Source organism: Andrographis paniculata, unplaced genomic scaffold, assembly GCF_009805555.1.
Source record: "Andrographis paniculata isolate CXL003 unplaced genomic scaffold, ASM980555v1 Contig59END, whole genome shotgun sequence".
Taxonomy (NCBI): domain Eukaryota; kingdom Viridiplantae; phylum Streptophyta; class Magnoliopsida; order Lamiales; family Acanthaceae; genus Andrographis; species Andrographis paniculata.
The window spans coordinates 957320-973675 of record NW_026137594.1 but is presented as its reverse complement, the minus strand read 5'-3'; the positions used below and the strand labels follow the sequence as shown (position 1 = coordinate 973675).

The window sequence follows — 16356 nt, the reverse complement described above, 5'->3', positions numbered from 1 at the left end:
AAGACCAGCCATGGCCAAAGCTTCAATAGACATACTTATTTTTTTAGCAAGTTATACCTAAGAAATTTGGAGTGGGAATGATCGAGTTTCAGACACCCAAATGGGTGCTTATATATTGGCGTCGTCGCGCGTAATAACTTAGCTGAACTGCGTGATTTCATTAATTAGTTAGATGGAAAAGTGCACTCCTGTGAACTTTTTTTCTTCTAGTGTAGCTAGTTGTTCCTCACGGGTATGTTTTGTTTTGCATTGGAAATGTTATCAATCTTGTGCATTTCAATGTAAATGCATGTGCAGAGTACAGAAAATGATTAAAACATTGTCATTCGGCCCAACAGATTTCTCGCTATTTAGCAGACATTATTCGGCCAACTATTCAAAATGAAATAATATAGTGGCAAGATTATCGAATTAAGCAGTGTCTATGTCTCCGAGCAATCTCACAAACTTATCATCACTCAAGAAAATCACACATATTGTATAAACATAAAACTAGGGAACCATTTTTGGCTATGGGGTAGCTCGTTGCTAAAACTAAATGGTCTTTTCTTTTTCTTTTTTTGTCTCTGGTAGTTGTTCGTGGATGAAGTGAAGTGTTTAGGATTTAATGATTTATCATGATATTGATTGCCTTCGACGGAAGCTGCCTCTATTTCTCTGGGTTGGCCTGCTATGGCTTCCATCGGTGTCTTCTTCCCCGTCTACTTTTACATTAAAAAGAGCCGACTTTCGTATTTTCCTCCATCCAAATGCCCAACCTGATAGATTACTTTGCTTAATGTTTTGCTTGTGATATTCTTGTTGCAGTTCAGAATAATCTCTCTGCAGCTCAGCCATTTGCATCTTTACTCTGTCAAGCTCTATTTTGAGAGCTTTGACCTCTTTGTTAGTACTCTCCTGATCCAAGCTGTCGATCGTTTGTGTTTCACCTCTTCCTTGTATTGCAGCTCTCATTTTCATTTGCTCTGAGAACAACACCTGTGAGTGCAAATCATTTCTTTATATATGTCTGTCCACATATTTCCTGGCCACATGAATTAGGATTTGGAATTACCTGAATGGTGGTTCTTAATGGAAGCCTGTCATTTTGTGCAGCATGCTCACATGCATCTAGTGAAAGCTTCCCAGAATTCATGAACTTGCACAGCCTCCTCCGGTCGTGTTCTGACAATGACGGATGTGTCTGTAACACATAAAACCAAGTTGTCGATACAAGTGATTTCATTTCACTGGACTAGGAAAAAAAAGCAAGAAAAGATTGTTATCAGATAACCTTGAGGAAGGTGTCGATGGCTCTGTAGAGTCCATCATCGCATATCCGCGCATTTTCAGGCAATGACTGAGCCAAGACTAGAAACTTATTCACTGAAAGCTTAGGATCTCTAGCAATTTCTGCTAAGTAGCTGTCAAGAAGTTTAGTAATGGCCAATGGTCCAGGCTGTTGCTGCTGCTGCTGCTGCTGTTCATACAACAAGAAATACCCGAGAATCCTCTGCACCACGTCTGTGTTGTGCATAGTGTCTTCCTCACCCGAACTGGACCAATCATATCTATAAAAATAATGCAATGGATCGATGTCGATTAAAGTTTTTAGGAAGAAGATTAGCTAGGGACTTACTTTAAAAGCTTCCCTTGATCACCAGCTGCATAGCTAGGAATAAGAAGATCATTGACATCTGCATTCTCCAGCACGAATCCAGCTCTTTTTTCGAGCTCCGATACCAGAGCTGGAGATGCCGAGTAAAGAATCGCCATTTTCAGCATCTTTAGGATGAACTTACAAGAAACTGCTTCCTTCTGAGGTGGAAGTATGCTCACCAGGCTCTCTACTATGAGTCTTTGTTCCTTAGTCGGTTCGATATTTCCTTCCTGTTTCCGGCCACTCATAATATTCCATTGCAGCTCGCTCCTTCCATAGTTGTTCCCGATTCCTTCCCTTCCCAAATCTGTGCTTGGCAACCATTTCTCCCCATACTGTGTTATACATGCACCCATAATTTCAGGCTTCATTCCCTTGGTTCTCAATGCTGTTATAATCCTCGTAAAATAATCAATCCGGAGAGTGGTCAGGTCGTCGAACCACCACCTGTCTTCGTTATTTACAGTCTCGCCTGCTGTTGAAATTTCTTGGGAGATCTTCCAGGCAATAGAATCACAGCATCTTCTAACAATTTGAAGATTGTCAGCCCATGGGGATAGAGCTTTTTCACAGGATTTGACAACGGTAATGGAGTCTCTCCATGAAGAGAGGACTACGAATGTAAAGAAGGCCTCTGCTTTCGAGATTAAGTTCCCGTCTTCGAGCGCCTCTGTCATTTCTAGGAACTCTGATGCACATCTTAATGCTGCTACATTGTTCACAGTCAAGCTGATTGGGAGACCATAGCAGAATTTTAATATGATCTCGAATGTTTCTGAACCGCCTGGAAAGTTATCAAGCTTGAGGTCGTAAGAGTGATTTGATTTTCGAGGCTGTGGTTCTGTCCTTCCGAAGTAGCTGCACTTGGAAATGAGGGGGTACTGGAAATTGTCGAGATTAACAACATGATAACTAGATCAAACAAGTCTTATGATTGGATTTTGATTAAACATATCTGTAATCTAACAGGCATGGGAGTGATAAGTATGTTCTACCTTGTGAACATGGAATGTGATATCTTCAACTTGGATTGACAGATCTGTGGGGATTTGGGACAAGGCGAACCTGTTGTATAAGAAGAGCAGATGAAGTTAAAAATGAAATGAAGATAGAGAGAAAGACAAAGGCATGAATATGAAGAAGAAGATCTCTGTCTTGCTCTTACCATGAATGCTCTTTCTTCTCAAAGGCATCTGCAGTGGCAATGAACTTGGCGGGAACAACGGTGGTGGGGTGGTCAGCAGCAGGGAGGAGGATGCCATTGCCAGGTTTGTTGGTTGCAGAGGTCTGGGGGTGGTCCTGATGGATGGAGAACATGGCAGTACTGTGTGTCTCCTGCTGCTGCATACCAAAAATGCGATGTGATTACAATCCCCATTGCAAGGTAATTCTTGATTTAGGAGGGAGGGAGGGCAGGGCAGTGGCTGAATCAATTAATGTTGGAGAAGAAAGTCTGTGGCTGAATGAAGAGTTGCCATTAAAGAGGTTGTTGAGTGGGTTTATGGCGTCCCTCTCATGTTTCTCTACCCCATTTTTATGCTCGGAGACAATAGGAATTATATATATATATGATATGATATGACATGACCTGATATGGTGTTGCGACTTGCGATGGACCACCGCGCGTCGGAGAATGTTCTTTCCAGCATGAATGCATGTCACTTGATTGCCTTAGGTTACCCGAAATTGGTATTGAGATAATACAAATGAAAAACTGTAACTTTCTATATATATATATTTAATCCCATTGTCATTTTCACATTAGACACCCTTTATACTTGCAGTAGTTGCTCAAATGAATGTAAAGCCATTCCAACTTGATGTTAAATGGAAGGGGAAATGATATTTTGAATCTACCTTTTATGCGGATGATTTTTTTACTGAATGAACAGTTAGTTGATAATTTTAACTAAAAGATGATATAGAGGTTTTTGAAATGATCGACTTAAATTAATGACATTTTTCTTGGGGATGGAAGAAGTAAGCAGAATATATGAAATATTCACCTATCCAAATAAATATGGCAAAGAGATTTTGAAGAAATTTAAATTCAATGGATACAAGGAAACTAGCACTCCAATACCTAATTTGGGTAGGAACCCAAACACAATTCTGATGTCAAGTCTCTAGTCTCTGCAACACATTTCAGTTTTTCCTGTTTTTTGTATATCGTAAACTATGCGACGCTACTGTCTGCTTCAGGCAGTCACCTAAACAAATTCCTGAAGTGAGTGATAAACAATGAGTATGAGACTAATTCATCAGCAAGCTATACAAAAAGTCATAGTAATTCCTTTGCCACAATTGCATCATGCAGCAATGTGATCATTGCAACTTTTGATTCTTACCGATCCCTAGTGTCTGTATCAACAACTTCCGCAATTCTCACACCATTAATTAGTCTATGCTATTGCTGCCAACCATATTGCTGGTTTCTGCTTCCACCTTGTGGATTTGGACCTCTGCTGCCGGAAACTCCATACTGACCACTTTGGGAATAGTTAGGCGGAGCCACATAAGCGCCAGTAGTTCCTCGGGGAATATTTGAAGGGGCGCTATTTCCAGGATAAGGGGGTGGCCCTCGTGCCTGTTGTTGATATGGCCCATTGTTGTAACCTCCTCCGCTCTGACCTCCACGATCTTGATAGTAGCCACTGCCAGCCCCGCCTTGAGGGTATCTGCTAGGTCCTCCAGGTGGACCACGAGGCTTCCCATACTGATGATGACTGGTCCCGCTCGGCAGGGTTGGCTGAGAACTGCCCACTTGATGACTCGAGCCATTCCATTGCTGAGGATGAGGCTGCCCAGCCTGTTGAATTGGAGGTAAGCGAGCATGTTGTTGTGGATGCTGCATTTTCTGTCTTTTTGCAATTTCTTCGTTTTGTCGCTGTTGCTGCCTTTTTTTCTTCGTCTGGAACTCATGGGATGATTCATATTTTGGCAAACTGCAAAATAAAAGGACAAAACTGTTTTTACCACAAGATTTTGCATGCAAGAATATAAATACACTATCGACTAGGGATTTCCTCTTATTTATTGATTTAGAATATAACATCAGGAATCCACTAGCTATGGCAGTCAATGCTTTGTTCGCGTTGATATCTCACTCATCCCTTTGATAAAACACTGCCGTGAAATCATGTTAATTTCCCCAACCAATCACTTGGACAACAGAACATCTCTGATCACGGAATTATTTTAATTAGTCAACAGTCTGGAGTTGTTTCTTATACTATATAGAATGAAAAATTTAAAAGGAACATCAATAGTTTCTATTGTACACCCTAAACCCATTCGTGTTGCCAGATCCTGTAACTTTCTTGTTCCTTCACTAAAGCTACTATTTTTATGAAAATCAATATCAAGGTAAACCAATCTCTTAATTCATTCAGCTTCCAATTCCCTTCTAAATATATATATATTATACACCATTGTTATTCCTACAAAATTTCTTTTTAAATGTCATTAGCAGTAACAGATCTATGTTTAAATGTCAATAAGGGTAAATATATACTGACAACAAAATCATGACTTCCAGAGGATAACATACCTTTTGGGGTCACAAGGTAAGGGATCAGTCCAGAAATATTCAGCATCTAGAGCATCCTTCGCTGAAATTCTCTTTTGAGGATAAGAAGGCAAAATCGGTAAAGCATTAGTAAAATTACAAGCATGTTTAAATTAAAATAAATAAATATATAAAATCAAGGGCAGCATAATCCATTACTTCCCTAAAATGTATGCACTATGCAGTGACAAGTCATTACCATGGAACTTGTAACAGAAATAACAATGAGAAACTGGGGGAACATATTTGTTTCTTGTCCTCTATACTCAAACTTCAAAACCCAAGGATTGCTGAGTTGTGTAGTATTCTTAACAACTGTGTACTGAATCTACCAAGACTTAGAGGAAACTATCCAAGATGATCTGTTCACTGACTGCAGAGTTTTATTGTTCTCACAACCTCTAAAGACAATCTCCGCCCACAATTTTTACTTGGCATGCTCTAAATAAGGATATATCCAAGACTTTGGCTCCTAGGACAACGGCATATGGAATTGTGAAATCAAGCTTCTACAGCCCTTCTTTATTGAGAATGTTAATTACAGGAGAACTTTTTAAATGCGATCAACTCTGTAAAGAATATTTAGGACAAATTGATCTGGAAGCCTAATCCTAATGGATTGTTCAGCTGCCAGTCCTTTTGGCTCTCAGATTCTTGCACCCCCAAGCATGGTCTCCCAATCCAATTATCTAGGCTAAAAATGCCCCACATCATGTTAATACCTTCTTATGGAAGCTATCAAGAGGTGCCTTCCAGTTAAAGATGTTATCATCACTCAACCTTTCCTCTAGCAGAGATATCTCATACAAAATATTTTGCTAATATCTTTCAAAAATGTTGCTTTCTACTAGTTTCTTATCACCTTATTTAACAGTTGTTTCCATAATATATGAAAATGTCCTATGTGAATTTTTTGGATTTAAATTTTCACTCAACTATCAGTTGGTTGCGGCAGATAATGGCTTCCAATGCTAAAATAAGGAGAGCACAAAAACCCAAAAATACAGATAAACGAACAAAATAATGAATCCCCAACTGATCAGTGCCGTTCAATCCAGCATAAGAAACCAGTTTTCGGACAAGAGATACCTGAGCTGGGTCAAGAACCAGCATTTTATCCAACAGATCCAAAGCATGTCGGTCAAAACTGCAAAGAAGAAGGCATTTACACACTGTAAACCATGCGCAAATCACTTGTCACATTACTAAAGCATAGTTGTAGAGTTTTAGCTTCATATACTTACTGTCTGAAAAACTCCCAAATTCGCTTTTTCATTGGCCTTGAGGGCTTAAATTTGTTGTACCATGGAATTTTGGAAACACCAGGCCATGCCATCTCATCAGGGGTTCCACAGAGCTCAAATATTTTACTCAACTGTTCAGGCTGCAATAACAGTACAAAATGTAAAGTTCAGTTTAAGAACTTAAACTCAATCACCATAAATACTAACATGAACAAAATCAAAACATTCACTTAAATTAACACTTGAAATGTATTAACTTGACACAACATTAATATAACCATGATTCACTAACAAATCAATATGCAAATCAGCAAACAAAAATTAGAGGCGTGTATAGAGTTATGGTGGTGAACGAACAAGACACTATTGATAGATATTTTGTACAGGCTAAATATAGAGTTATGTGTATAATTAGGATTTTTTTTTTTTTTTTAATTACGTATGTACTTTTTTTTTTCTATTTTTCCTACTTCGCCCCCTTGGAAGCTGAATTTCAACATAAAACAGGCTATTTCTCTCAATTGAAAGGTTACCTCTCACCATTTTCCAACATATCCCTTGTAGTGCTAATGATATTGCAGATCATTTTGCTAAGCTTGGTGAGTCTCTTGAACTCTATTCTATCTTATATCCCTATTTTTGATAAAAATACCTATTTTCTCCCCAAAAAAATGTAAACTATATAATCAACACAAATACACTTGGGTTCTGCCAAGTGCCAACCACCATTGAAGGGATATAATGCATGTATAATTTGCAAAGAACCCATTAAATATTTATACATTATAGAACTATTTGGGGTGTGTTTGTTTGGGGGTTTGGATTTTGGATTGGGATTTGAATAGTAAAAATTTTGAATTTGAATAGTTGTATGATGTGATATAAATAGGGTTTGATGTGATGTTTTGAATGTAAAATTGATTTTTAGTATAATATAAAAAATGAAAAATAGGTGTTTGATTTGATGTTTTGGGGGGGAAAAAATTGGATGAATAGTGGAAATCCTCCAAAATCCTTCAAACAAACACACCCTTGGTGTATTTGGATATAGTTTCAACATAATCTCACACTATTCATTGCATTTTTTTTCCACTGTTATGAATACATTGAGAGCATTTCAAAGATATCATTAATCAGTGTTAAATCTCATATTTTATGCTAAAAAAAAAACAAATTGTGATGGAAATAACTGGCAAGAGAAACAAGCCTTCTGAGGGTTTATAATGAGGTCACTTGTTAAAACTGTCACTTGGGGAAACAACAATATTCTACAATGCAGTTCTGCTCAACATTAGACACTCTGGGTTAAGCCTAGGTTGTTCATCAAGAAACTATTAGGGGATTCAAGATATCATTAACTCACATATTCAATATATAAACATTACCTCATTTTTTCCAGGTAAGATTGGCTTCCCATATAATAGCTCAGCAAAGATACAACCCACAGACCACATATCAACTGCTGGTCCATATTTTGTCGCTCCAAGAAGCAACTCTGGAGGTCTTTACAATCAGGTATAAAACCTCAGTGATACATAACTAGCAAGTTAGGTACTAAAGTAAATGCACAATGAAGAAATAAGGAATTACCTGTACCACAAAGTAATGACTCGATTTGTAAGATTAGCATTTACGTCATTGGAAAAGGAACGTGCAAGCCCAAAATCTGCAAGCTTCAGATTTCCCTCATTGTCAATGAGAAGGTTAGAGCCTGCAAGGTATTTATCATGTTAGTTTAGTACACCGACCAAACTTAAGATCTTAAAAACAGCCTTAAGTGCTTGTAAACCTTTAATGTCCCTATGAAGCACTTGATTTACATGGCAGTAATGAAGGCCTGTCAGCAGTTGCTTCATGTAACACTGCACAATAAAATATTTCAACTAAGCTTCATACTGATACAGAATATAATAAGTTGTCAGAGAAGGTTCACAGTACTTTAATTTGAGGTACAGTAAATCTCAATCCAGGGCGATCTGCAAGGCCAGTCAAATCATGGTCCATGTACTCAAAGACCATGTAAATGCTTCCCTTGTACTTATTATCATCTGTAACAAGAACATCACAATCATGCTGCAGTTCTCTAAGTGCATGAATACAAGGTGATCTAATCGAAAAGAGAAAGGCATTATGCCATTACCAGGTTTCCCCACATCATCTCCTTCAGGACCTAAGCACCATATGTAGAAAACATTACAAAGGAAATGGTGTATCTGAGATGGCACAAGAATTAACATAATTAGAGAGTAGACTTACCAGGAGAAGTCACTATCTCTTTCAATTTAATGACATTTTCATGTTGCAGTTTCTTTAAAATTTTAATTTCTCGGATGGCAGTAATAGGAAACTGCAAAAAGGAGTAAATGGCATCAAGTATTTGATGGGGGAAATATAAAATCATGCCAAAAGCAACTATTAAAATACCCGGAATACATGCATGAATAGATGTAGGAAATAAGGGCAGAAAAGAAAATACCCCTTCTTTTTCATTATCCATGCGTATCTTCTTCAAAGCCACAATTTCTCCAGTTTTCTTGTCCCTGGCCATGTATACTTGACTGGGAAAAGGGACAAATGAAAATAATGAGCATGAAATAAGAAGAGAACATTTAAATCAACCTAGTATAAAAAAATTAAATAATGTAATTTTACAATGATTGGAACAAAAAACAACTTAACCAATATGCTTGTTAACAATTTCACAAAAGACTATAAGTATCAAAGATGAACATGAAAAAGGCAAGTCCTTTACATATTAAAAATGTGAACTTTACATAAGCCAACTTATTCAGATACTTTATTTATGGTTTAAATAGGAAATACATATATATATATATATATATATATTACAATTCGACACAGTAACTTACCTACTGACTCACAAATCCAATTAGTGGTTCTCTTTTCTTTTACCCTTGGAAAAGAAATTTTACATTATCCACCAAGCTATAGCAGTCACAAGATTCTTACACCTAACAGGCACAGTATTCTGTTGCATCTGAACTTGAAGGTGCTATTGCAGTATCTTTTAAAGGATTTTACATACCTTCTTCAATTTGATATATTAATCAAAGTACTATGTATGCACTAATGCACTCCAGATTTGCTAATTCATAAATGGCCCATGGAATAGTAAAGTGCTTGCGAGGCCTCCCACTCGTGACAAAATTCAATTTTATGACATCTTTATACCAAATAAATTTTTAAGGCCAACATCCACTTGATATCATCATAGCTCACAAATCTCAGTTGAGTTGCCTATTATATGTAATAATTTATATAAACCAATTGTCAACAGTATCATGTATGCATCTTGTCCAGAGTGAATCATTTGAGAATAAACTAGCAGTTAAACGGTTGCCTTCAATGCAAACCAGGACTGCCAACAAAGGTCATCTAAATACTCAAACTACTCGATCAACATTAACAACATATAATAATATAATAATAATAATATCGAACAAGCAAACATAATGATGTAATCCAAACTAAGCCCTGACCAAAACTAATATTACGAAAATTAGAAACACCTTAAAGTAGCTGTAGTGGTGCTCTAAACAACATGTAAAAGATTAAGATAACCAATAAAACATGGCACAACAAATACAACTCCGTGGTTAACCAGTATTCAATGCAAGAAAGGGGGTAAGGTAAAAGCATATCAGGGAATGGGTTAAAAAAAGAATGCAACGAGACCGCCCTCAAAGCTACACGAAAGAAACTATCCCGTTAAACTATTACTCGAACTGATAAGACTTCACTGATTCCTAAACACTATTAAAATGTACCAACACAGGAAAAGCAACGGTTTGGGGAAAAAGGGTCTTGAAAAAATTACAGACAACAAACACCAACTAATCAGTGAGAAGAAATTTGTAGACGATTCAAAAATTGCATTGTATACATAACGAAGATGGAGACCTATGATAGACTCAAATCATAACCACTATCTAACATCCAGTTAAACTCAAGTGGAACAACTTCAGTTTACAAAGAGACAGCTACCAACGTTTGGGGGAAAAGCGTCTTCAAAAAGTCTTGAAAAAATTACAGACACCAAACACAACTAATGAAAATTTGCATTATATTCATAATGAAGATGGAGACCTAAAATAACATAGCACAATCGTGTTCATCATGTAAGAATAGATGCTCTCAATAGATTAGATTAGTAAACGGTCTCTCACCCGTAAGTTCCTTCGCCAATCTGCTCGAGTTTCTCAAAGCATTCTACGCTTCGGGAACCCCACGACGGCCACTCCCCCACATTAAGCTGATTATTCATCGCCGCCGCCATTATTTGTGCCTCCAAAGGATGTTTATTGCAGACGGTTTGGGCAGAGAATTCTAAGGAATTAAATCCTTACGATTTTCATGGGCAAAAGGCGAGAGCTAATTAGTTAGCCGAGGGACCAAGGGCGGAAGAGGAGAGGGCTTTTATATAGTAAGCGTCCGACCGGTTCGACCGGAATATAGAGCCGCCGCGAACCGTCTGTACAGCTTGAGTAGAACGATCGGACCGAACCGAACAACTTTAGTGGAGAATTTCGAAAAAATTGGTGAATTTATTGCTCGAAAAGAATTGGTCTGACCGGGCATAATTTTAAGAAAAATAAGGACAATATTTCAACTTATTTTATACTCCCTCTTAATCATATATATCCCTTTGGTTTTTATCATGTATATATTTTAGTATATTAATATTTAATTGGTAATAATACAGTAAAAATATAATAGGACAATTTTACCTTTAAACTTATAAACAAAATAATTATATGTGACTAAGACAAATAAAATATTATTTTCAATTTATTCACAACATTATAGTCATAACTTATTTAAACATTTTCAAATTAAAAATACCCATGAACTTCAATCACTATACACCAGCAGTTGACATTGCCATTGCCATTGCCATTGCCATTGCCATTGATACTCAAGCACATCACTCCCTGTTCACCTATGCCATTTCCATATGATTAATTCATCAGTCAGTTCTCTCTCTGCGTGTAAAAGAGCTTTTTACCATTGCAAACCTAAATATGTTAATGTCAAATGCATCATGATGCTATAAAGATTTCAAACTGCAAAAAAACATAATGCTGATTTCATTCAGCCAGCACAAGCAATTTCCACATACAGTCAATATCTGTATAGTACACTAGTGGCATTCACACTTGATATTTCCTCCTTAAATTTATTGTTTGGTTAAGTAAAAGAAACGAAACAAAAAGGCATAACCTCATCCTCCGCTGCGAAAGGCAAACACCAAAGGCCAACACACTCGCCACGTCTCCTTTTTGACCTCATAGCAATAAAATTTCGCATCAGACGGCAGCAAGACAAGTATAAAGATCGAACAAAAAAGAAGACGCTCAAAATTGGAAACCTCCTCTACCACCTCAAGTACAAACAGTGCTGCTGGAGACAAGTCTTTCGTAGAATAAGATGTATCCATGATCCGTATTGCTGGAGAACTCCTGAGTTGATCCGAAAAATGTCTGAACAGCTGACTCATCGATCATTTCCACATTCTCATCGTCAAAGAAAAGCCAGTGGTTGTGGCTTTTGACGAGGCTCACATAGTGTCCATGGTTGGGCCCACTACCGACATGGACAACTACAGCGAACAAGGAGTACTCAGCATCTGCATCTTCGACAGTGTTGCTGAGCTTTAGCTCAAGTGGGAAAACAACACGGTATGACAACTTCTTGTACCGGCCAAGCTGTTCGATGTACTTGAATCGCTTCAAATGGATGACTAAGATATGAGGCGGCTTTTTAATCTTCATTCTCTTTTGCGCTTCTTGCAGGCTGCATACCCAAGACAAGGCTCACCCATGATTAACCAAAATAATATACATAGCAAACAAAGTCCCAACAGTACAATTTATTTCCTCTGCTTACAAAATGTCATCAACACTTTATGGACATGGCTTGCTGGTTAAAACTTTTCAAGTGGTAATTCAAGTTCAAATGTTTTCTTTCAAGAGAGATTTATCTAGACACTGAGAGCTATGCACTAGGGTGTAAATGAAAGATCAGCATCCAAAAGAAAAGAATATGACCCCAGAAAATGGAATAAAGTCACAAACCTGCAACATTTGTCACAGAAGAATTTATCCTCGGCATTTAACGTTTCTGTGGAGCTGAAGTTTTTGAGACAGCTTGTAATTGAACTATTCTGCTCTATATCAAGGCTCAAGTCAAGAAATGTTTCGTCTCTTGCTGTCACCGTCTCACAGCACAAGCACCTCGTTTCATTAGTCAATATACCCTGAAAAGTAATAACCATAGACATCAACTAAAGGAGACCTAATAGCAGTCAATAATATCATAATCTAATGTCTAAGCAAGAAAAAGAACAAATAGAGAAATAGGGATCTCAGGCATTTAAATCATCACTCTGTCAGGGAATACATGCTCAGTGGCAATAGACATGAAATATGTAATAAGATAATTACATGGTTAGCGCAATAAAACACATCAGAATAATGAACGGAATGATGGAAAATAGGTTTTACCTGAAAATTTTGATGCACCCAGGTGATCAATGGATCCTTCTCAAGACCATTGCAAGGCATATTTGTTTGTCCATTTGCAATTTTCTGGGAAATTTCTTGGTTGTTCTTGGAAGCTCGCGCCTCTTTCTCCAGTATGTCAACCAGTTCATTTAGTAAGTAATTTAAGAATTCATGGGCATCCTACACGGGAAACATATTACAGCATTGAAAAAATCAAAGTGAATAAAAAGATGTGATTCATGTAAGTATTTCAAACCAAAGCATTACTAAAGTCTAGACTTATGATGTAGAGAAACTGAATAATAGTACAAATAAGCATTAATAATGCACAAAAATGGTGGAAATGTGATCATTAAAGTACCTGGTGCATGTAGCTGCGAAAAATTTCATTCTGCTTCTTTAGTCTCTGCACAAAGCGTTTTGGCGCTATAACACCTGTTTTTTTCTTTTGAGAGCTTATCTACATGGAAAGTCAAGCACATCCCATCAGAAGAAAATCTGAAGCAATTATCAAGCATGGACAAGTTTACTTTGACTTATGAAGTAGTCTAAAGATTATAATTTAACATAAAAACTGATTAGTCAACAAAATAACATGCTTCAGCAAGGATTAAGAGTCATTACTGCATATCCTAAAAATGCATTTACTGATGCATGAACATGTACAAGAACAGAGACAAGCAACCTTCCAAGAACTAAGACAGAGAGAGAGATAGATAATACAAAATTGTTAGAGAGAATAGGGAGTCAAGACCATTAAAGTTAGAGCCATTGTTTCTGGGGTACAATTGTTTGTTGGATGCAATGCTTTTGAAGGAAAATAAAAGATTGCGTAAATACATAAATAAACTCAGAGATTAAACTACAACAGTGTTGTAAAAAGACTTCTAAAAGAGTCACAATATTTACACAATTAATGGAAGGATATTGCAATGCAGATATATAACAATTTGCGAATTATCTATTAATATATATGGCAAATATCATGCGCAATGCCACACTGTGTGCAATATATAACTACGATTATTTTCAATTAGCCTAGGTGGACCATAACTAGGTGTCTAAGTTTTTTTTTCTATGTTTATAATCAGCCTTTTGATTTGAGGCAAGGAGAATATCACTAGAGGATTGATAGAAATTCTTGCATCTGTTCGTTCCGGGTTTGTTTTACTTGTTTCAAAATATGACCTCTGCTTTTAGTTTTTAATTATTTACTGTTCAATTTATTCATGCTCTTTATATTCTTTCACATTATTAGGCTTCGAATTATAATATACTATTTGGCAAACAAAATAATGAAGGAAATTTTTTTCAATTAGATTTCTAATGCCAACACAATCAAGGTTAAAAACATATATCTATTGTGGGCATTGACATCATAAAAACATTTTGCGAATAGCATAACTTTCTTCATATTTTCTCAAGAACTTTCATTGATCCCAATGTGTTACTATTTACATTAAGTAGGCATTGGTTTGCACATGAGAATGGAAAGCAAATTCAATTATATTTGATTCTGAATTGGACTAATCTAACCATTCAAAAACCTCTGGAGTGCATGTCTTTCGGTGATTTATCATAACATATAGTAACCATTTTCAACTTTGGATATCCACATTCATGTACCAACAGGTATCCAAAGATTCCTTATTCATTTACTCATAAACCAAACAAACCTGAAGCCATTTTGATGGTAGCATATTTCTCAAAAGCTCACCAATAATGGAGGGGACAAGAAATGCAGCTAGCAATCATAACTAAGGTTCACTTTGTCATGAGAAAATTATAAAGAAATCTCTACAAATGCCCATTTGCATATATGTAATAGACCATCAGTATATGGCATCATGCGGCTACCATATCAAATTTTTTTGGACATAAGAAGAAGCTATATAATGCAAACATAAATGGAAGAACAGAACTTTGATGATCCAATAAACATTGTAGCCAATAAATTAGCGAGAGGAAACACCAAGTCACCAACAAATAGAATCAAAACATAAATGGAAGAGTCCACATATATACAATCTAAAGATGAAAAAGTATTCACGATCTCACATATTCAATTTGATATTCTTCAGGACCAAAAAATAAAAAAAGATTATTTACCTGCAGAAATAAGTCTGCTAGGCATGTCAAGAGATTTTCTTCTGGGTCAGAAAAATTTTTGTTATTTGAGTAGTACTCAAGCAGCTGCTCGCGAAATGGAACACAAAAATAAAGAGCCTGCATCAAAAGGAAATAAATCATTTGTTAATGCAAAAATTATGTTGCTCTAAGTGGAATTTAGCCTGTATTTGTAAAATAACTTATTTCAACTGATCAAACTACAGCCAGGACTAACATGTATGATTAATGAGTTATTCTCTCTCTTTCGTTTCTTTTTTTTTGGGGGGGGGGGGGGGGAGGGGGGAAGATAAGATTTCAATAGTGGAGGCAAGAAGAACCAGTTTACCATAAATCACTTCTAGGTTTGCAAAACATATTAAGAAGTTGGTTTGCCATATCCAAATCCTTCATTCTTCATGCTTCGCTATTTGAAGAAACATTTTTGATTCATCATACAAAATATTCACAAGATTTCAACTTATTTCATTTCAACTCAATCTGCACACCCACAATTCTTCTACATATAAAATGCCAAATTAAACCTATCGTAATTTACCACAGATATTGAAAAGCATTTCACATTTTACAATCACCAACAGCAAAAATCTCCACACAAAGCCAAAAAAAAAATCCCCGAATTCGTACGAAATGCCACATCGCATCAAGAAACCCCACCAATGCCAACATTTCAATTCAATATCAAAAACCACACCAATCCACAGCTCAAACAGCTATATTAACATCAAAAGAATACCTGAAGCACGCTGTTGCAATAGCAAGTGTTGCCAAAATTCTCGAGTCCAAAATACCGCTCGCCTTCAGGAAATTGGTCTCCCAATGCTTTCTCGAGCTTCGAACCCGCCGCTCCCATTCTTCCCTCACTTCATCCAATCCTAATCACCCCCCGTCTCCCCGCGGTTCTCTGAAATTAAACCACCTCCATGCGCTTCTGAGCCTGCGCTTCGCAATTTAATCGGGGTTATTAGAGCAAGATGAAATCCTTCAGAATCGAATTGGAGCTAACCAGCCAGAAGATCGAAAATTAGGGGTTTGAAATAGGGAGGAGAAAGAAAACTCGCGGAACGATTATAGAGGCTCGAAGCAGTAACGATCGGTGGGAGAAATTCAAGAACGGAAAGCAACGGAGGACTAAAATGGGAGAAGCGCTGCAGCCACACCATACTTGCTATCTCCACTCCACGTTTTATAACAGATCAAATAAACATTATGCCACGCCCGGCCACGTAGCACAAATAATAATACTTTAATATA

General features: G+C 36.9%; 3 protein-coding genes across 11 annotated transcripts; all 3 read right to left on the bottom strand.

The window, feature by feature from the left end:
* Positions 1-299: 299 nt before the first annotated feature.
* LOC127258136 (BTB/POZ domain-containing protein DOT3) lies at positions 300-3834 on the bottom strand. 3 transcript variants are annotated; one of them, XM_051284824.1, is made up of 7 exons: positions 3723-3834; positions 2805-2980; positions 2635-2704; positions 1619-2551; positions 1274-1550; positions 1055-1183; positions 300-978 (listed from the first exon to the last, which is right to left on the bottom strand). In XM_051284824.1, the coding sequence occupies exons 2-7, from the start codon at positions 2899-2901 to the stop codon at positions 616-618; spliced, it is 1869 nt and encodes a 622-aa protein (XP_051140781.1). In that variant the 5' UTR covers positions 2902-2980; positions 3723-3834; the 3' UTR covers positions 300-615. The 3 variants fall into 3 exon arrangements, with proteins under 3 accessions (XP_051140781.1, XP_051140779.1, XP_051140780.1); XM_051284822.1 differs by having other exon boundaries at positions 1619-2520; XM_051284823.1 differs by having other exon boundaries at positions 1274-1535; positions 1619-2520.
* On the bottom strand, positions 3698-11704 carry LOC127258138 (cyclin-dependent kinase C-2). 4 transcript variants are annotated; one of them, XR_007840226.1, is made up of 14 exons: positions 11315-11405; positions 10639-10813; positions 8928-9009; positions 8708-8798; positions 8592-8621; positions 8390-8499; positions 8241-8313; positions 8042-8162; positions 7837-7954; positions 6452-6591; positions 6297-6354; positions 5190-5260; positions 3988-4584; positions 3698-3861 (listed from the first exon to the last, which is right to left on the bottom strand). XR_007840226.1 is itself a non-coding variant. In XM_051284832.1 (14 exons), exons 3-14 carry the CDS (start codon positions 10746-10748, stop codon positions 4047-4049), a joined length of 1542 nt encoding a protein of 513 aa, XP_051140789.1. In that variant the 5' UTR covers positions 10749-10983; positions 11315-11411; positions 11693-11704; the 3' UTR covers positions 3698-4046. The 4 variants fall into 4 exon arrangements, 3 of the variants coding, with proteins under 3 accessions (XP_051140789.1, XP_051140788.1, XP_051140790.1); XM_051284832.1 differs by adding an exon at positions 11693-11704 and having other exon boundaries at positions 3698-4584; positions 10639-10983; positions 11315-11411; XM_051284831.1 differs by having other exon boundaries at positions 3698-4584.
* On the bottom strand, positions 11318-16269 carry LOC127258141 (ubiquitin carboxyl-terminal hydrolase 3). 4 transcript variants are annotated; one of them, XR_007840227.1, is made up of 8 exons: positions 15839-16269; positions 15085-15201; positions 13337-13435; positions 12976-13155; positions 12547-12728; positions 11853-12265; positions 11693-11747; positions 11318-11411 (listed from the first exon to the last, which is right to left on the bottom strand). XR_007840227.1 is itself a non-coding variant. In XM_051284837.1 (7 exons), the coding sequence occupies exons 1-6, from the start codon at positions 15953-15955 to the stop codon at positions 11854-11856; spliced, it is 1107 nt and encodes a 368-aa protein (XP_051140794.1). In that variant the 5' UTR covers positions 15956-16269; the 3' UTR covers positions 11537-11756; position 11853. The 4 variants fall into 4 exon arrangements, 2 of the variants coding, with proteins under 2 accessions (XP_051140794.1, XP_051140793.1); XR_007840228.1 differs by having other exon boundaries at positions 11356-11411; positions 11693-11756; XM_051284837.1 differs by lacking the exon at positions 11318-11411 and having other exon boundaries at positions 11537-11756.
* Positions 16270-16356: the final 87 nt, after the last annotated feature.